Below are 21,717 nucleotides of genomic sequence, written 5' to 3' on the forward strand. Positions count from 1 at the left end.
TGGTTCCTGGAACCAGTCCCCTGTGGGTACTGAGACAACTGCACATGGTATGACCTCTGTACCCCTCACTTCATCTCCTCCTCCTTTCCTCACTGCCTTCAGACCTCACTGACCTTCCTGCTGGTCTTGAGAAACACCAGAATTATTCCTGCTTCTGAAAGGTTTTCTTTTAGTTTTTATTATTTGTGTTTTTTTTTTGCTTTATTTGAAATCCTTCTTTTTATTGGAATGTTTGATCTTCTTTGCCCACCATCTATATTTGTCTCTTCCTTTTTTGCTTCTATTTTTTTTCTTTTAATTGAGTAATAATTTAAATACAGTGAGATGCATACATCTTAAGCATATAGTTTGTTGAGTTTTGCTAGTATAACACCCACATAACCAACACCTTTGTTACCATCCCAGAAACTTTGCGCCCTTTGTGGTTAACTTCTTGCTTCCAAGGAAACCACTGTTTTAATCTCCATCACCACAGATTAGTTTTGCATGTATTTTTTTTTTTTTCTGTTCAGAATAATGTCTGCAATATACATCTTTTTGGGGGGTGAATTAATATTGTATTTTACCACATAATTGTCAACACCACATTAATGTATATTTTGAGTATTCTTTGTATCCTAATCTTGTATCAAAGATAATATAGTATAAGTGATTTTTAAGTAATACCAGCACAATTTTTTAAAAACCTTAAGTAATGCTTGTGGCCCACTTTTTTGCAAAAAAAAAAAAAAATTTGTCATAAAAATCTAGTGATTACACAGTGAAATACAGTAATTGATTTCTTTTCATTGCTGAGTACGATTTCATTATGAGTATATTAGAGTATATGTATCCATTCATCTACTTATAGACCTTTGTGTTGTTTCTGGTTCTTGGCTACTAAGAATAAAGGTATTAGGCTGGAGATGTAGCTCAGTGATACAGAATCTTTCCTAGCGTGCATGAGGCCCTGGGTTTAATTCCCAGTACTTCAGACAAACAAAAACAAGGCTGTAGCCAAGTAAGTGTATATCCCAGCTACTTGGAGACTGAAGCAGAGAGATTGAAGGTTCACAGCAAACCTGGATAACTCAGTGAGACTCTGTCTCAGAATGAAAAGGGTTGGGGTTGCAGCTTGGTGGTGCACTTGTCTGGCAAACACTGAGGTTTAATCCCAGGTACTACAGAAAAGGGGAAAAGAACAATGGTTGTGAACATTCTCGTACAAAGGCTTTTTGTAGATATAGATGTGTTTGTTTCTCTTGGGCATATACCTAGGATTAGAATCACTTAATAGCAGGGTATATATTTAACTTAGTAAGAAACTGCCACTCTTCCAGTGTGACTGTACCATTTTACTCTTCAGAAGCAATGTAGTTGTTCTACATCTTGACCAACATTTGATGTCAGTGTTTTAAAAATGTTGCTCCTTTCATTGGTAAAGTGGTATTTCATTGTTATTTTAATAGAAGTCATTTGTCAAAAATGCTGGAGATCCTTGTGCACACTGGGCAAGCACTGCACCATTGGGCTACAGCCCCAGCCCCAGACCTACAGTTTTAATTTGTTTTTTCCAAGATTGTTGTGGCTATTATAGATCTTTCGCATTTATGTAAGTCTGGGGATTCTGATTGGGATTGTGTTGATCAGTTTGTCCCACATTGAAATCTTGATACTATTGAATCTATAATATGTGAACATGTGCTTTTATTTAGGTTTTCTTAGTTTTTCTCATCAGCATTTTGTCAATAGCAATGCAGAGGTTTTGCACATCTTTCCTTAAATTTCTTATATTCCTGTGTACATTATGGTTTTTTGATGCTACTGTAAGTGGCATTTTTAAATTTCCGTTTTCAACTTGTTGCTATGGTATGGAAATACTTTATTTTTGTGTATTAATGTCAAATCCTGTAACCTTGCTTAAATCACTTTTTAGCTTTTGTAAATTAAAAAAAATAGATTTTATAGAATTTTCTACATTGGAATCCTCTGTTGCTAGAGACCAGTTTACTTCTTTCTTTCTAATCTTTATGCCTTTCCTCATTTTTTTCTGCACTTGCAGGCTTCCTAATATGTTATAGAATTTTAGTGACAAGAGTAAATATCCTTTGTTCCTGATCTTAGCATTTGACTTATTTCTTTTTAATTGAGATTTTTTTCTTTTTTCTTGTCATCTTTTTTTAAGGCATTCTGTGTTTATTTGCTGTCATGTTCCTTTCTGAGTTAATCTTTATTTCTACAGTGATTTTTTTTTCTCTTTATTTTTTTCTAATTTTCCCCCAGTTCCATTATTTTAATTTCCAAAATTTTCAAATTCTGATATTTTTTTTAATCTCGTATCACTTTCTTAATGTCTTTTGTTTTGAAATAAATTTTCGCTGCTTTCTAAAACTTTCTCTTCTGTTGTATTTGTATTTAAACAAAAGATGGCTGATGTTCCCTTTCTCTGCCTAGCTTTTTCCCCTCAGCATGGTACTTTGATCTAGAAGGAAGTGGTGGCTGTCCAGTTTTAATAGTTCTCGTGGTCTCTAATAGTTTACTTCAAACTTGTTGTAGCCTATGGTAGTTTATCTCCATCTGACCATTTTGGGAATGGGGAGGGATACTTTGCACCCTGTATTTGTTATCCATGGATTTTCCTGACCTAGTTGCTTTGTGTTTTAATGAATTTATTTGGGGAAAGTTCAGTAACTGGACTTCTTCCATTTTAAAGATGCCTAGAATCTTTTCTTATTTCTTATTGGTAATACTCATGAAGTAAACATTATTTTCTTACAAAATATTTAATTTGAACATGGTTTGGATCTATGGTATAAACAGATTGCCTGCATGTTCTATTTAGAAACAGTTCATCAGGTTCTTGATTGTTGATTCCTTTCATTGTAGTGACTCGATGGAAACAGAAGAAAAGACAGGTAGTGCACTTTCAGGAAAGACACCAGATGCCGTGAGTATCTGTTTTGAACTTGAGGTTGCTATTTAACATGTTGTATTGTAAATTCGTTTAAATAAGCGATACATACTTGCTTTTCTGAAGTTTGTTAAATTTGATACCAAAGTCCCTTTATAAAAAAGAAAAAAAGCCTGATCCAAAAGAGCACTTAGAAGAAATAAAATCCTGAGATCCTTACCAAAGAATGATCTCTGTCCCAGAAAACCTTCAAATTATGTGTCACAAGGTGAGACAAAAACACATGGCATTTAACAAATGGCATCCTATCTAGAGGGCAGGTTTGTTATCTGTGCTATTTTAATGCTCACAGTGCATGAAAGGGTGGGGCAGATAGTGGAGCAGAGATGTAAATGTTTCCTCCTTCAGGGTGTTTGGCTTCTGAGCCTCGGTTTTGTAAACTTCACCGTTCTCTTTCATGAAGAGTTGTCTTAATGGCTTTGTAGTTCATGAGATTATGTGTATTTGTCAATTAAAGATTTTTTTCAGCTTTCTCCAGCAGGGAGTTTCTCAACTAAAGAATAAGTAAACTCTGTTTAAAGTAATTTGTCCTGTGTGTCATTGGTAGTTATGCTTTCCCAATATTTTTCTATTTTTAATTTTAAACTATTTTACATTGGGAGCTAGTTTGAAATGAATTGTATTCTTTTTTTTTTTTTTTTTTTTTGCGGTACTGGGGATCGAACTCAGGGCCTTATGCTTGCAAGGCAAGCACTCTACCAGCTGAGCTATATCCCCAACCCTGAATTGTATTCTTCATTAAGCTGGTATATTTCATTGGCATCTAACAAAGAAAAAATTCTCTTCCTCTCAAATAATGATAAATTAATTTTCTAGATTTTACCATTAAAATGAATTCGTGTATATATGTGTGTAGACTTTTAATTTCACTGCTTTAGGACTGATGAGATAAAGTTTGCTTAATGAATTTTCAATAATGTGATTTTCATTGTTTTGAAGAGTCCAGAGCCCAAGGACCAGACTTTGAAAATGATTAAAATTTTAAGTGGTGAAATGGCTATTGAGTTACATCTGCAGTTCCTAATACGAAATAACAACACAGACCTCATGATTCTAAAAAACACAAAGGTAGGAAATTCAACCATAATGGAGGTTTTTTCCTTTTATTTTTTGAATACTTTGTTGTATTTTATTCCTGATCAAGGGAGTCACTGTCTGAGTTTTCGTAGAAATAACAGTGTAAGGGGCCAGGGTATAGTTCAGTGGGAAAGTACATGCTTAGCATTCTTGAGTTAGGCCCTGAATTCAATCCCAGCACAAATACAAAAACAAACAATGAGTAAAATTTTAACTTCTTAGAAAGGGAAGGGAATTAGCAATGATCAAGCATCCATTTTTATGCTAGTCTCTTTAGGGAAGCTTAGTGAAATTTAGGTTTTTTTCTCCTTAAAAACTTATCTTGCTGAGTACGGTATACATCTGTAGTCCCAACTACTTCAGAGGCTGAGGTAGGAGGATTTCGAGTTCAAATCTAGCCTTGGCAACTTAGCAAGACCTTGTCTCCAAAAATAAGTGGACTGGTTTGGGGTGGTTTATGACTAAGAATATAGCTCAGTGCTTGCCTAGTATGTATGACACCCTGGCTTCACTCCTTAGTATCAAAAAAACCCAAACACTTTTTATTTGAATGTATATATAACAGTTGAACCAACGGCACAATCAGGATATTAACAGACATACATAAACATGTGTCTCTGTTTCCTACTGAACCATGTATACTCCCTGAAAGTAGAGGTTCTTATCTTGTTACAACCTTTGCTGATATATTGTTCCTGACAATTATTATTTTTTGAAGAGGTAATTTTTGTGTTTGATTCAAAAATAGTTTCATATAAAAAAATATATAGTTTAAAAGTTCTTTCTCTGTTTTTCCTCTTTTACCTAGTATCCCTTCCCAAAGACATTTATTCTTCTTTTATAGCTATATTCAATGACTGAATAGCTCTTTGATCAAAGCATATATGAAAGTGCTTTTTGAAACTTTAAAAATAATTTTTTCAAATAGAAAAAAAAAGAGCCAAAAACTTTGTATTTGTGGCAGTCATTTGAAGCTAGTTTGTATAATATAGTCTCACTAAAAATAAAATTATTTTGGTGGCCACGAGTTGTAGACTGTTCCTTAAGTTACCCCAACCTTTTGGAGACCTTAGCCAAAATGCTGAAGAGAAGTAGAAAGTTAAAATGTTTAGAAAACAAAGAATAGAAAATCTATCACCTAAATTCCCACCTAAAATCTGGTATTGACCTTAAGGTAAGACTGCAAATAAAACTCTTTGGCTTTTTATAAACTATTTACTTAGTCTTTATAAAGAATGTCCAAAATTCATATTTTGACTCTCAGTTCAGTTTATGTCAGTTTTTGCCACAAAATAGGGCCTCTGAGTGTGAGTGAGAGCACGCACAGGTATGAAGCTCTGCCAGTTATCCCAAAAAATCTGTTTTTGTAGGATGCAGTACGGAATTCTGTATGTCACACAGCAACTGTTATAGCAAACTCCTTTATGCACTGTGGGACGACCAGTGACCAGTTTTTGAGGTAAATATGATTGGAGATTTCTACTTTGGTTTCAGATCTTTAGTAGAGAAACAGTGTTGACATCATTACATATCTATGGAAAGCTTTTCCTATTGACCAGTCCTGAATTTTAAATAATATTTTTGTTATTTTCTGAAATTTTTAAATTTAATTTTCCTACTCATTTTAAGGTAAATTTAATTCCTTTTATTAGGTGGCTTGATAATAGGTTTTGAAGGAAATATGTAAAACTCTGAAAATAATAGATTTTGGTTTTGTTCATGGAATTATATGTTGTACGTTTTAAAAATTCTTAAAATATTAAAAACAACTTAGGAGGTAGAGTAGAATCAGCAGTAAGTTGTGATCCACAGTGTAAAATGATTTGAGATGGTTCAAGGTTAAAAAAAAAGAATTTTATTTATTTATTTATTTATTTATTTTTGTGGTACTGGGGATTGAATTTAGAGCTTGGTGCATGCTAGGATGCTAGGCAAGCACTCTGCCACTGAGTCCCCAGCCCTCAAGGTAAAATTTTAATGCTTTTATTGACCTGTGTTAAAAAGTTTTGTGAAGGGGACTGGGGATATAGCTCAGTTGGTAGAGTGCTTGCTTTGCATACACAAGGCCCCGGGTTCAATTCCCGGCACCACCAAAAAAAAAAAAAGTTTTGTGAAATTCATTTGTAAATAGTATTACTGAGTTTTCTTTTCTTACAGAGATAATTTGGAATGGTTGGCCAGAGCCACTAATTGGGCGAAATTTACTGCTACGGCCAGTTTGGGTGTGATTCATAAGGTAATATGTGTTATTCATTGTGAATAAGCATCAGAACAGAAGCAGTTTTTCTGAGGTCAAGGAAAAATAAAAGCCTTTTTTAGTTAATTAACACACACATTTTGCTAAGTCAAATCAGTCATCTTACAGAGAAGGATGAACTAAAATAAGATATTAAAACTAAGACATTATATATAAGATATTAAAAATTTCATTAATTTTTTTAGTAAAAGGTAGAAATTCTTTTCCTGTGGAGGCTGTCTAAACCATTTTGCAAAGGATAAATTGGAATGTTATTTGTGTAAAATTTATTTGGGAAAATATAAAACAAAGAAAAATTTGAAGCATAGACAGTGTCTTATAACTAATGTGGGTGAGTCAAAGACTATTCTTATTTGAGTGATGAGTTGTATGGGTAAGAACTCTGCTGTCTCCTCCAGCTATTGAACATTCTGGAGGAAAGGCAGGAATCAGAAAACATTGTGCCTGTTTTCCTGTCCCTTTCTCTTACTGATATCTTTATGGCTCATATTTACAGGGTCATGAGAAGGAAGCATTACAGTTAATGGCAACGTACCTTCCCAAGGATACTTCTCCAGGATCAGCCTATCAGGAAGGTGGAGGTCTCTATGCATTGGGTCTTATTCATGCCAATCATGGTGGCGACATAATTGATTATTTGCTTAATCAGCTAAAGAATGCTAGCAATGATGTAAGTATTAAAATGGAAAACTAAATTTCTGTTACTTAGGAGTCTGTGAAAACATTATATTTGCCAAATCATTTTAGTGAAAAAAAGATTTGATAAGTTTGGGGAATACCGAAAACAGTGTTATTATCAGAGGTTTGTTTTGTTTTCTTTTCTTTTTAGAGTAATTTCCTTTTTTTTTTTTTTTTTCCTGTAAGTTAAAATTGTGCTTTCCAGTCCTTTAAATTCTGTGACAAGCAAAACAGTACCATACCAAAGTATGTTGTAAAACATACATAATTTCTTACACTTATAGACATCTTGGAATAAGTGACCTTAGAATCTTAGCACTATCATTTTATATAAAACTTGGCCCCCAGCCCCCAATTACACATTCTGTCTCAGAAATCAGAATTCTTTCTTGTTTTGATCATTGATAATTTTTTAAATGTAATTCTTTTGGAAAACTTAATAAGTAGCCCTATTGTTATTCTAAGGAACCCTGAAATAGAATTTTAGATTTTAGACTTAGCTTTCATGTTCAAGTGGGCTCTTTTTATAAAGCCACCAGGATAGTGACTGAGTAAGCCAGAACACCCTATCCTCATACTTTAGTGGAAAGATTGAGCCAATAGGATGTTCTATCTCAGCTACTAAGCCCTTCTCCACAAATCTTGTGTGCATGGATATGCTTTTGCCTCATTTCCTCTTGTATCAGACAGTGTTGATGATTATCAAAACCCAATAGCGATAGACAGTTATAGAAAACTCTTATGACAGACTTAAACAAGGAGTTTGTCAGAAGTTGCTTTATAATTATGAAAAAACTGATGAACCAGTTCCCACAAAGGTTAAGAGTCAGGCACCTTCAGAGATCTAACACAGTCATCTCTTCAGGGCCCTACTATTAGGATGAATGAACTTAAAACATTTTTGCCTTTTGAGTATAAAATTCTAGAAAACGAGCATTCTATTGGCCTGGCTTGGGTCAGAGCTCATACTTTGATTAGGGCAAAGTAGGAGCTTAATAAATGACAGTCCCCCCCAGACTAAGCAATGGAGGAATGTATTCCCAAGACATAGTTAGCATGCTGTCACAAATAAAAGGATACTGTGCATTCAGAATTGACATGACCATTAAAGTCTCCTTTTTCAAATTTTTCAATTTGTCCTCTGGACCCTTTTGTTCTCTGCCCCTTTTTCTCCCACTTTATTCACAATCTTGTTTTTAGGTACCTTCTCTACCTTTCTCTTCTCCTTCCCCTCATCCCACAGGCATACTTAGGTCTCACCTGTCCCTCCAAAAACCTCACCCTGACACTTGCATCTCCTTCTTAGTTATTGTACAGTTTTTCTTCTCTCCTGTAAATTCATTGAAAGAGCATTGTGATCTCTGTTCACTTTCTTTTTTCCCTTTCACTTCTCAACTCTCCTGTTTGCATCAGCACGCATCATTCTGTTGAAACTGAAATTGCTCAGGTTACCACTGGTCTTCTGTTTATTAGATCCCTTGATCATTCTCATTGAACTAACTTCTATATATTTAATGTCCCTGAAATGATTCTGGAGTTAGAATAAAAGCTTAGATTTTAAGTACTGTTGTTCCAAATCAATGAAACCAATACTTTTTCCCTAGATTGTTAGACATGGAGGCAGTCTGGGTCTTGGTTTGGCTGCCATGGGAACTGCACGCCAGGATGTGTATGATTTGCTAAAAACAAACCTTTATCAGGATGATGCTGTTACAGGTAAGCATTTGTTTCTAAAGACAAAAAGCTTTAGAATTAATGTAATTGTGATTTTTTTTTTCCCTATCTTTTCATAGCCTCTTTATGTGGTGCTGGGATTTGAACTTAGGGCCTTGTGCATGCTAGTCAAACACTCTATCAGCTGAGCTATATCCCCAGCCCTTTTCATAGCCTCTTTTTTTTTTTTTTTTTTTTTTTTTTAATTTTAACTTTTTTTTTTTTTTTTTTTTTTTTTTTTTTTTCCCATAGCCTCTTAAAAATCAAATGTATTCTCTGCTTGGAGAGTAGATTTTGCCCGTTTGTTAGATTTATCTTATGAAACCATGTTTTTTGGTACATAGGCTTTCTGAAATGGTATAGCCTATGTGTCCTTATAAAACTTTTTCAAATAGAAAGTTATGAGAGTGATCTCCTTGTATCATGAGGATATTCTGGTTTTGGATGACAGTATGCTAAAATGCCAAAAATTGCCATTATTTTTTTTTTTAATTTAAATTATTTTTAATTGTTACAGACTGGATTTTGACTCACTGTACACAAATGGGGTACAACTTTTCATTTCTATGGTTGTACACAATGTAGACTCACACCATTCATGTAGTCATACATATACATAGGGTAATACTGTCTGTCTCAGGCTACTATCTTTCCTTTCCCCACCACCTCCCATGCCATCTTCCTCTACACCATCCAAAGTTACTTCATTCTTCTCTCCCCCACTCCACCACCCCCCTTCGTTATGTATCGTCATTAACTTATCAGAGAAAACATTTGGCCTTTGATTTTTGAGCTTGGCCTATTTCACTTAGCATGATATTTTCCAACTTCATTCATTTGCCTGTAAATGCCATGATTTTATTCTTCCTTATGACTAAGTAATATTCCATTGTGTATATGTACCACAGTTTCTATCCATTCATCAATTGAAGGGCATCTAGGTTGGTTCTACAATTTAGCTATTGTGAATTGAGTGACTGTGAACATTGATGTGGCTGCATCACTGTAGTATGCTCATTTTAAGTCCTTTGGTTATAAACCGAGGAGTGGGATAGTTGGGGTCAAATGGTGGGTCCATTCCAAGTTTTCTGAGGAATCTCCATACTGCTTTCCAGAATGGCTGCACCAATTTGCAACTCCACCAGCAACATAAAAGTGTGCCTTTTTCCCCACGTCCATGCCAACACTTATTGTTTGTGTTCTTGATAATAGCCATTCTAATTGGAGTTAGATGAAATCTTAGGATGGTTTTAATTTACATTTCTCTAATTACTACAGATGATGAACACTTTTTCATGTATTTGTTGATCACCTGTATATCTTCTGTAAAGTGTCTGCCCAGTTCCTTAGCCCATTTATTGATTGAGTTCTTTGTATTTTTGGTGTAAAGTTTTTTAAGTTCTTTATAAATTTTGGAAATTAGTGCTCTGTCTGAAGTGTGAATGGAAGAGATGCACTCCCACTCTGTGGGCTCTCTTTTCACATTATTGTTTGTTTCCTTTAGTGAGAAAATCTTTTTAGTTTGAATCTATCCCATTTATTGATTCTTGCTTTTATTTCTTGTGCTATGAGGGTCTTGTTAAGGAAGTCTGGTCCTAAGCCAACGAGATGGAGATTCAGGCCTACTTTTTCTTCTATTTGGTGAAGGGTCTCAGATCTGATTCCTAGATCCTTGACCCTTTTTTTTTTTTTTTTTTTTTTTTTGGTGATACTGGGGATTGAACCCAGGGCCTTGTGCTTGCAAGGTAAGCACTGTACCAACTGAGCTATATCCCCAGCCCCCTTGACACATTTTGAGTTGACTTTTGTACAGGGTGAGAGATAGGGGTTTAATTTCATTTTACTGCATATGAATTTCCAGTTTTGCCAGCACCATTTGTTGAAGGGGCTATCTTTTCTCCATTGTATGTTTTTAGCACTTTTGTCTAGTATGAGATAACTGTATGTGGGTATGTCTCTGTGTCTTCTGTCTTCTACCATTGGACTACCTGTCTATTTTGGTGCCAATACCATGCCATCTTTGTTACTCTTGCTGTATAGTAGAGTTTGAGGTTTGGTATTGTAATACCTCCTGTATCACTTTTCCTGCCCAGGATTGCTTTGACTCTTCTGAGTCTTTTGTTATTCCAGATGAATTTCATGATTGCTTTCTCTGTATGAGAAGTGTCATTGGGATTTTAATTGGAATTTCATTAAATCTGTATAGTGCCTTTGGAAATATGACCATTTTGATGATATTAATTCTGCCTATCAAAGAAAATGGGAAATCTTTTCCTCTTCTAAGGTCTTCTTCAATTTCTTTCTTTAATATTCTACAGTTTCCATTGTAGAGATCTTTCACCTCTTTGATAAGATTGATTCCCAAGTTTTTTTTTTTTTTTTTTTTTTGAGACTTGTGAACAGAGTTGTTTTCCTCATTTCTCTTTCAGATGATTCATTGCTTATGAAAAAAATTGTTTTAGATTTATGTGTGTTGATTTTATATCCTGCTATGTTGCTGAATTCATTTATTAGGTCTAGAAGTTTTCTGGTGGAGTTTTTTGGATCCTCTAAATATAGAATCATGTCATCAGCAAATAGCAACAGCTTGAATTCTTCTTTTCCTATTCGTACCCCTTTAATTTCTTTGATCTGTCTTATTGCTCTGGCTAGTATTTCAAGGACAGTTTTAAATAGAAGTGGCAAAAGAGGGCATCCCTGTCTTGTTCCCATTTTTAAGGGGAATGCTTTCAGTTTTTCTCCATTAAGAATGATTTTGTCTGTGGGCTTAGCATAAATAGCCTTTACAATGGCCCTTTTTTTTTTTTTTCTAGTGTTTGGAGCATGAAGGAGTGTTGTATTTGGCAAACGCTTTCTCTGCATCTATTGAAATAATCATGATTCTTAACCTTAAGTCTGTTGATGTGATGAATTACATTTATTGATTTCCAGATGTTGAGCCAACCTTGCATCCCCAGGATGAACCCCAGTTGATCATGATGTACTATCTTCTTAATATGTTTTTGTATGTGATTTGTCAGAATTTTGTTTAAGATTTTTGCGTCTATATTCATCAGAGATATCGGTCTAAAATTTTCTCTCCTTGATGTGTCTTTGTCTGGTTTTGGTATCAGAGTGATACTAGCTTCATAGAATGAATCTGGAAGGGTCCCCTCTTCTTCTATTTTATGAACTACTTTGAGGAGTATTGGTCCAAGTTCTTCTTTGAATGTCTTGTAGAACTCAGCTGAGAATCTGTCTGGTCCAGGGCTTTTCTTGGTTGGTAGGCTTTTGATGGCTTCTTCTATTTCATTGCTTGAAATTGATCTATTTAAATTGTGTATGTCCTCCTGGCTCAGTTTGGGAGGATCACGTCTCTAGAAATTTGTTGATGTCTTCAACATTTTCTGTTTTGTTGGAGTATAGATTTTCAAAGTAGCTTCTCCTTATGTTATGTATTTCAGTGGTGTCTGTCGTGATATTTCCTTTTTCATCATGAATTTTAGTAACTAGAGTTTTCTCTCTCTAGTTATCTATCTAGATAAGGGGTTATCTATCTTGTTTCCTTTTGCAAAGAACCAACTTTTAGTTTTGTCAATTTTTTGAATTGTTTTTGTTTCAATTTCATTGATTTCAGCTCTAATTTTAATTATTTCCTATCCTCTACTACTTTTGGTGGTGTTCTGTTCTTTTTTTCTAGGGTTTTGAGATGTAATGTTAGGTCATTTAGTTGTTGACTTTTTGTTCTTTTCTTGAATGTGCTCAATGTAATGAATTTTCCTCTTAGTACTGCTTTCATAGTGTCCCAGAGATTTTGATATGTTGTGTCATCATTCTCATTTACCTCTAAAATTTTTTTTATATCCTCCCTGATGTTTTCTGTTATCCAGGCTTCATTCAGTAGCATATTATTTAGTCTCCAGGTGTTGGAGTAGTTTGTTTTTTATTTTGTCATTGATTTCTAATTTCATTCCATTATGATCTGATAGAACACAAGGTAGTATCTCTGTTTTTTTGCATTTTCTCAGGGCTGTTTTGTGGCATAACATATGGTCTATTTTAGAGAAGGATCCATGTGCTGCTGAGAAGAAAATATATTCACTCAATGAATGGAATATTCTATGTATGTCTGTTAAGTCTAAGTTATCAATTGTGTTATTGAGTTCTATGGTTTCTTTGTTTAATTGTTGTTTGGAAGATCTATGCAGTGGTGACAGCAGTTTGTTAAAATCACCCAGTATTATTGAGTTTGATCTCTTTGATTCCTGGAATTGAGAAGGATTTGTTTAATGTACGTGGATGCGCTGTTGTTTGGGGCATAAATACTTACAATCGTTATATCTTCCTGATTTATGGTTCCCTTAAACAGTATGAAATGTCCTTTATCCCTTCTGACTAACTTTGGCTTGAAGTCCACTTTATCTGATATAAGGATGGAAACCCCCACTTTTTTTTACTGAGTCCATGTGCCTGGTAGGTTTTTTCCCCTTCCTTTTACCTTTAGTCTGTGGATGTCCTTATCTATGAGATGATTCTCTTGAAGGCAGCATATTGTTGGGTATTTCTTTTTAATCCATTTTGATAGTCTATGTCTTTTGAGTGATGAGTTTAGGCCATTAACATTCAGGGTTTGTATTGCATTCTCAGTCATTTGGGTTTATTTTTGGTTTTAAACTTGACTTGGTTTCTCCTTTGATTGTTTTTTCCTTTAAGGTAGTTCCTCCCTTTGCTTACCTACATTGTTGTTTTTCATTTCCTCCTCATGGAATATTTTGCTGAGAATGTTCTGTAGCGTAGCCTTTCTATTTGTAAACTCTTTTAACTTTTATTTATCATGGAAGGATTTTATTTTGTCTTAAAATCTGAAGGTTAGTTTTGCTGGGTATAGGATTCTTGGTCGGCAACCATGTTCTTTCAGGGCTTGAACAAGCCCTTCTAGCTTTTAGGGTCTGGGCTGAGAAATTTGCTGATCTCTGTATTGGTTTTTCCCCTTGTGTAATCTGATGCTTTTTCTCTCATAGCCTTCAAAATCCTATCTTTATTTTGTATGTTAGGCATTTTCTTTATAATGTGCCTTGGTATGGATCTGTTGTAATGTTGTGCATTTGGTGTTCTTTAAGCATCTTGTATTTGATTTTCCATTTCATTCATCAGGTTTGGGAAATTTTCTGATATTATTTTATTGAATAGGTTGTTCCTTCCTTTGGTTTTAATCTCTGTGCCTTCCTCAATCCCAGTAATTCTTAAATTTGGTCTTTTCATGATGTCCTGTAGTTCTTGCAGGTTTTGTTCATAGTTTACCATCTTCTCTACTTGGTCAACTTTATTTTCAAGATTAAATATTTTGTCTTCATTGTCTGAGGTTCTGTCTTCCAAGTGATCTAGTCTGTTGGTAATGCTTTCCATTGAGTTTTTTATTTGGTTTGTTGTTTCCTTCATTTCAAGGATTTCTGGCTTTTTTTTTTGTTGTTGTTGTTTTGTTTTGTTTTTTTTAAGAATATCTCTTTGTTGAAATGATCTTTTGTGTCCTGCAATTGCTCTTTCAACTACTTATTGGAGTGATCATTCATTGCCTGCATTTGCTTTCTTATCTCATCCTTTGCTTCAAGAATCATTTTAATTATGTATATTCTGAAGTCCTTTTCTGACATTTCTTCTACCATGCTGTCACTGAATTGTATTAATCTAGAACCTAGGTTTGTTTGGAACATTTTCTTCCCTTGTTTGTTCATGTTCACATATCTTCCTCTCTAGCAGTACAGATCTGGGATATTTTAGCTTCCCCTCTATAGGCTGATAGTGACCCTACAGGTTTCCAAAACCTCTTCTTTAAGGGTGAGATCAATATTAGCAGCACCCAGTAGAGACAATATGCAGTCCTAAACCAAATAGCCCCTATGAAGATGTTAACAATATTGTCATAATAGAGAGGATGAGTTCAATTATTATCTACAATATAGCAAATAAATTTGCAGTAAGGTCTGCAGTTTCTAATGGAGAACTGAGAGGATGGGGAGGGGTGTAGGATGTAACTGTTAATGGGATAAGAAAAGAGTATATAGACGTTCTAGATCATAGAAAGAGTGAAAGTGTAATCAAAACAAGTTGGTTGTTAGCATGAAAAAAGGGAGAAAGAGACTTGAAGGAAATAGGTAAACAGAAGGAAAATAGAGGAAGAAAAATAAAGGAATAGAAACTTGAAAATTTTCAAAAAGGAGAAAAAGAAAACTACCTGTAACAGTCATATAGTATTCAAACCTCCCAGTCTTCAGTAGCCTGATGCATGAGAGGTACCTGACAATGAGCTTCCAGTCTCCAGCAGGCATCTCAGGATGGGACTTGCCCTACCTGAAGATGGCAGGTGCTGCTTCCAGGATAATCCAAGATGGCTGCACTGGCTGCCAAATGTGTTGGCAAATGGGCGAGCTGCAGCTCAGGTTGTGGACGTGATCGCACCGGGGGTCCTGGCACAGTCAGTCAGGCTGGGGATCCTTCAGGTCCTGGCTGTTGTCTCAAAATAGCAGCGACCACGTGTAACCAAACCTGCGAGTACTGTGACAGTGTACTTCCACACAACAGCAGGAAGCTGGCGATTGGCAGGTGAACCTTGGTGGGTGGGTGATGAGTAAGTGAAAGGCAGGCAAGAGTCAGGCGAATGGGCAAATGGTGTTTTATCAGCAGCTGTCAGTGAGCAATCTGCACTCAAAAAATAGTCGACATGCTGACAGACTGCAGGTGATCACAGTGGAAAAATGGGGTAAATAGCAGGGGATCGATAAGCAGCAACAACTGCCTCACAGAGCAACAGATATCCTCTGCTTGAAACCTGAGTTATGGAGCAACAAGGAATGCAGCCTCCCTCTAGTCCACCATCTTGGATCTCCTGCCATTATGTTTTCTTTGAAGTTATTATAGGATTTGCATTCTGTCAGAGCTTAAAAGGATGACAGGCATAAATGTTTAATTATACTTCCACATATAGTATTTTCTTTTTATCAGATGGTTTAAAAAAAATGCTATCAGAGACAAATGGTTGCCTTTGATCATTGATGTAACTGGTGCAGCTTTCTGTTGGAAGTATTTTATTGACTTTGTAAATGTTACTCTTGCTTGTTAATATTTTATTCTTTATTCTCTAGGAGAAGCAGCTGGCCTGGCACTAGGTTTGGTTATGTTGGGCTCTAAAAATGCCCAGGCTATTGAGGACATGGTTGGATATGCTCAGGAAACTCAGCATGAGAAGATTCTACGTGGTCTTGCAGTCGGCATTGCTTTAGTGATGTATGGGAGGATGGAAGAGGCCGATGCGCTCATCGAATCTCTGTGTCGTGATAAGGTGAGGTCCTGTCTATCCTCTTCTCACTCGCACATTCTGGTTATGTCCAGTAGGTTTATTTGTTCATAAAACTTGCAGGATATATAAGTTCTAATAAAATTTAAGAAAGCAAAACACTGATTAAAGTTTTCTTCATTATTCTTTGATCAGAAAACAGTGACACTCTCTATACTCACATATTGTGGTAAGGGTTTTCCTGTTGCCTTTTGTTTTTACAATGGTATTATATATGATAGGTAGTCAGTGGTTAATGATACCATTCTCTAAAATCTGATACAAACAACCACTGCTATAGTTAATTTATAAAATTACTATTAATTTGTTTGACTGCTGAAATTTGTTTCTTTGACTGAGTGCTCAATGCCCAGCCAGGAGTTACATGATGAGGTAAAAGTGAGAGTTAAAATATGAAATTAGAAGTCAGTTTCTTTATTGTTTATTTGATAATTGGGAGTTGACTCCCCCAAGGCTGTGGGTATTGATACTGACTTAAGTTTATACCTCCTAGAAAATGTGGAGTGGGATAGACACGATGTGTAGAATATTGTGAATTAAGAACAATTACTTCCTCTTGTTTTAGAATCTTTCATTTCCTCATTCATTTGGAAAACTAATAACCACAAAACAATTCTCTTTGTGTTCAGGTTTCCTATCTAAAACCAGTTTATTTGGTGGATGCCTCTGTGCCTATTGAACTGTAGCAATTCCTGTTTTGTTTTGTTCATTTGGGTTTTATTTGGTTTTGGTTTGGGGGATTGGGTTCCACTATCTTGCCCAGTCTGGGCTTCAACTCTTGGGCTCAAGGGATCATCCTACCGCAGCCTCTGAAGTAGCCAGAACTATAGATGTGTACCAACACGCCTAATAGCATGGTCCTAAGTTGATTAGTGTTGAATCATTCTTTCTTAGGACCCAATTCTTCGAAGGTCTGGAATGTATACTGTTGCCATGGCTTATTGTGGCTCTGGCAACAACAAAGCTATTCGACGCCTACTGCATGTTGCTGTAAGTACTTTGGTCCTTTCTTGGAAATGGGGTAGAAGGGAAAGTTTATAGGTGGCTAGTATATATCTAGATAACAGCAGCACAAATACCACATAACCACCACTCTGAGTCTTAAGTTCAAATTCTCATTCATTGGACACAATAGGCTATAACCCAACATTAGGTTCATGTAGGTTTTCAGAAGGAGCTAGGAAAGAATAATGCCAGTATGAATGGAAGTCTTTAAAGCCACTTGAGTGCAGTTTCTAAAATTCCACTTTAAGGGGCACCCTCATTAGTAGACAAGACCATGTAAGAATGTACTCATCCTAGAATAGGGACTCAAATGAACAATAAGGAACCACTTCTTTTTCTAGCCCATTAAGTTAGCTTCCAGGTACCCCTTAGGGACATCCTGGATTACAAGAGACATATTGCACAGGAAAGCCTATGCCCATCTTTTCCAATGGGCATTATCTGTAGTCTTCTCGATACAGGGGTAGTTAATCAAGAATAAATAATTGCCTGGTCACATAGTCAACATTCTGTGTCTTAACTTACTGGGTTTCTATCATCATCATAGTGGAAGAAGGTAAACCTTCCCTTGCAGAAAGATTTGGAGCTGTTAATTAATTCCCAAAGATATTCACACCCTACAATATTAGTGAGTAATTTCTCCTTTATCAGTGCAGTATGTGTTAAGTTCTAAATGTTTGTATTTTGCTTAAATTTGGGACATACTTTTTTGGAAAAATATTGAAGGAATGACTATAATGCAGCTGAAATAGTTTTAGGAAGTTGCCCTGAATCTTATACTTCACTAAGCTTTAAAGGCTTATAAGCCATATAATAGAATTTCCAAATAATTTTTTTTTCTATATCAGGGAAAGACTTTATATGTGTCATCATTTTAGCATTTTATTTATATGTATACTTAAGGTGTACAACATGATGTTTGATATATATAATGAGGGGGAAAGCCTTCTAATGAAGGCATATTCATGAGGACTGATTTACACTTAAGTGATGTGGGCCGCTCATCAGTTTAGTCTAGTGATAGAATGCATGGTATAATATATAATCTTTAAACTTTTTCCCTAGGTAAGCGATGTTAATGATGATGTCAGGAGGGCTGCAGTGGAATCACTTGGGTTCATTCTATTCAGGTAGTTATTTCTAATTGCCGAGTCTGTATATTTCATTTGTTTTATTACTGTTCATTTAAAAAAGAACAAAGAATGTCATGAGTTTTGTTTGATAAGAAGAAAAACAGTTCATCCTGTTCATATTTTAATAACATTCTGCTCAACTATTTGATTCCAGATAACAGCTCCAATACACTTATTTTTGTGTATATTAGTAATTCAGCCAGGAATACTACCCATTACACAAGCTTGTAAAGTTCTTAAAACTCTTTAATGAAAATAGAAGATAAAAGGCCTTGCTTAGATGCAAAAACATGAAAATTTGTGCAATTCACAAATACTATTTAGGGTTTGCAAATGTGGAGATACCCTTGGCTTATAGTATGTTTTTTTTTTAAGAAGGCACACTTTAAACCAGTCTGCTTACATGGATTCTTGGGCAAGTTACTCAATGTCTTTGAGCCTCAGTCTCCTCATCTGTAAAAGGGGTATAATAATACATAATAGAGAGTAATTTTCTCTGACCGTTAAACATTAGTATGCTTAATGCTTTTAGAACAGTGTCTGGCACTAACTGGTAAGACTACCTAAACATGTGTTAGTAGTGGTAACTTTAACTGTAACTGGTAGTATTGGTGGTGATACATGTAGTAGTACTTCTTCCAGGAGGTTTCATTACTTTCTACTTAGCTCCCATCTCAATAATAGTTCTTCTTTTAGCCAAAATATTTTATGTTAAAATACAATGAAGGAGGGTTAAAAATGCTTACTTAGCACTATTTGAACACTGTCCTGTAGCTTATTTGTGATGAAATTGCACAATAAAATCAGTTCCCATGATACATGTTAGATGAATCAAGTGTCTCTTATCCTTTTAATCTCTAGAAGAGATTTTCTTCTCCAGGTTCCCTAGGTGTGAAGCTTTGTTGTAAAGATATAATGTAATTCAACATTTATATACTTGAAAATCCACTGTGAATTATAGGATCCCTTTCATAATATCCCAGATAGGTAGTCAACCATTTACTGCAAACTGTAAAATATTTTCTTTGTATTGTGGATAAAAATGTCAAATAAAACAGCAAAGCCTGACTGGGAGTATAGCTTAGTGGTAGAATGCACATTTAGCATGCTTGAAGCCCTTGGTTCAATCCCCAGCACCAGAAAACTCCCAAAAAAGCAAAACAGAAACAAAAGTAAAATAAAAACCTATATAGCATGCTAATAGAATTCATATTATACCAGTTTTCTCCAGTGAGGTTGTTTAATCGACTGCTAGTCTCTTCACTGTATTATTATTCACAAAGACAGTAGAGAACCTCACTGAACCCTATCAATGTAACATTCACCTAGATCTACTAGTGCTGGTACCTCTACAATAGCACACGTGATTAGTTTGGTATGATTGTTTTTTATATGGCACTTTTCATAGACGTGTCAGATATTCACAGATGTCTTTTCTAAAATATGGCAAAACCTATATATATTAAGCTATTCCACTTTTTTTCTGTGAAGATCTGCAACACACACTACACTTTTAATTTCTTGAATCCCATCTCATTTTCTGTTTTTGAACATTGAAATATTAGCCACTTACAGGTCTTTTGTACCTTTGCCATTTTCCATTCTTCTCTGACATTTGCCAGTAGAATTCCATAATTGCATCCACAAATGTATTTTTATTTCAGGGAAATAATTTATTTAACTTTGAGATTTAAAATCTAAGGCAGCCAGCTTCTTCACCTGGTTTGCATTTTGATCTTTTAAAATCATTCTCCTTGAGAGAAGAGATGTAAGCAAAGTAGGAGTTGAGTAGTTCTGTTTCCCTCCTGCCGTCTTTTCACATCATCCAGCCAAGCTTTGACCCCAACCTTTCCCTGTTCTTGTTAGATCTAGACACAATCGAAAAATAGAATGAAACAAAAACATGGTTTGTCATTACCATCAAGAATGGGCTTTTTGTTTGTTTTAATTCTTAATGGGGAACTAGATATTTTTATTATGGAAAACATATTCGTCTAGTTTTTTCCTTAGTAACTGTTAAATTGTATAAAGAGTCTTTCTCTTATTTGTCTCTTAGTTGTTTTTTCCTTCCTTGCCACCTGTAAATTCTTCCGGTTGTCAGTGATTTTATATTTCACATCAGTATAAATAAGTGGCCTACTATGTGTATTCTGGCATATGGGAAATTGATGGGCTTTATGAAACTTCCCTTTTAACTCAACAGTGCTTCTCCCAGATTATCAAAATTCATTTCTGCCCTTTAATTTCCCATAGCTCACAAATGTATTGAATTCCCAGTTTCAGCAGCAGATGTCTCCCATGAGCTGTTCTTAGTCTTTACCACACTTTCTGCTATTACTAGGATAGTCAGATCCAGCTAATGAATTGTTAATGAGCATGCTACTTCCAAGGGACCTTTCTGAGTTCTCTTTTCATAATATGGTTCTTTAAGAAGTAGAAGCTAGAGGATGTAAGGGCATTCTGGCTATGACATCTGTCACCCCACTGATCACCAGGTGGATTCAGCTGATCTGGCTGATTAGGTGGGTGTTCCTTTCCTCCCTCACAGCTCCTTATGCATTCCTCCCAACGCTGCATGCTCTGTCAAGAGGACAGCTTTCCCCATAGAAGAGGATCTTTCTTGGGACAAGGGTATATGAGTAGCTGCATTCCCCTGCTAGAACTGCCGAACTCCCTCTCAAGAAGTAGGAACTGGAAGTGATTTAAGTATGATCTTTTCTAAAACTTAAAGTTGAAGAAAAGTAAATGAATTCAATTTAAGGACTGAAGTTAAAGTTGGTTCTTTAAATTTGAGTTTAGTATTGTTTTCCTAAGAGTAATGATGGAAGAAGCTTAAAAATCAATAAATACTCTGCTTTTTTAAAAAATATAAGGAAATTGAATTCCAAAATAGTTTGTTTCTAGTGTCATGGAGCTAAATGATAGAACTGAGATTCTAAATAGTCTCATGATAGATCTGGGATTTGTCCACCACGCCTTTCAGTCAGAGCCCTATTAACTTTTTCTTTATTTTTGTCTTTTTCTGTCTTTTTCCTATGCCTTTGTTTTTCCTTCTCCATTAACTGACAGTAATATGGAATAGAATAAAAGCTTTTTTTCAAAATTATTTTAGATAGCTGTAGTCTTACCCTTTGACTCTAAGTTACGAGGTAAAATCCCTTTGTTACCTTAGGGATGTTTGCTGAATTTTCTTTCAAATTATAGATTTCTTTAAAGTATTCATAAAATGGAAAAACCAGATATGTATCAAAGTAGTAAAAATTTGAAGTTATATTGCGCTGTTTTCAGAAATAGTTGATATTGGAGTTGTATTTCAATTTGTGGAATATTCTGGCAAGACTGGAATGATTTCATTAACAGTTTTATGGGTTTTTTTTTTTAGGAATGAAATTATTTTGCTTCTTATCTTAGGTAAACTGTCTTTAATATTGCTGAAAAATCTTAAATAGAGAACAGTGCCTCTAGGTTTGATTTAAGAGCTAAATTTGTAAGATGTACTTATCTTAGCAGATTATGTAGAACCCATAAGTAAAGGTAACAGATCAAGATCTATGTGTTAGATCTATGTTCTAGG

At 35.2% G+C, this 21,717-nt stretch overlaps 1 protein-coding gene across 1 annotated transcript in view; it reads left to right on the plus strand.

Moving 5' to 3' along the window:
• Nucleotides 1-21,717, plus strand: part of Psmd1 (proteasome 26S subunit, non-ATPase 1) — a 96,756-nt gene that overhangs the window by 15,036 nt on the left and 60,003 nt on the right. The window contains exons 8-16 of the mRNA XM_047544203.1: nt 2,866-2,926; nt 3,890-4,018; nt 5,398-5,486; nt 6,185-6,263; nt 6,781-6,954; nt 8,567-8,678; nt 15,794-15,990; nt 16,900-16,995; nt 18,076-18,140. Coding sequence (XP_047400159.1) covers nt 2,866-2,926; nt 3,890-4,018; nt 5,398-5,486; nt 6,185-6,263; nt 6,781-6,954; nt 8,567-8,678; nt 15,794-15,990; nt 16,900-16,995; nt 18,076-18,140 — 1,002 coding nt within the window. The remainder of the gene's footprint in view (nt 1-2,865; nt 2,927-3,889; nt 4,019-5,397; nt 5,487-6,184; nt 6,264-6,780; nt 6,955-8,566; nt 8,679-15,793; nt 15,991-16,899; nt 16,996-18,075; nt 18,141-21,717) is intronic.

This window comes from Sciurus carolinensis, chromosome 3, assembly GCF_902686445.1.
Source record: "Sciurus carolinensis chromosome 3, mSciCar1.2, whole genome shotgun sequence".
NCBI classification, from domain to species: Eukaryota; Metazoa; Chordata; class Mammalia; order Rodentia; family Sciuridae; genus Sciurus; species Sciurus carolinensis.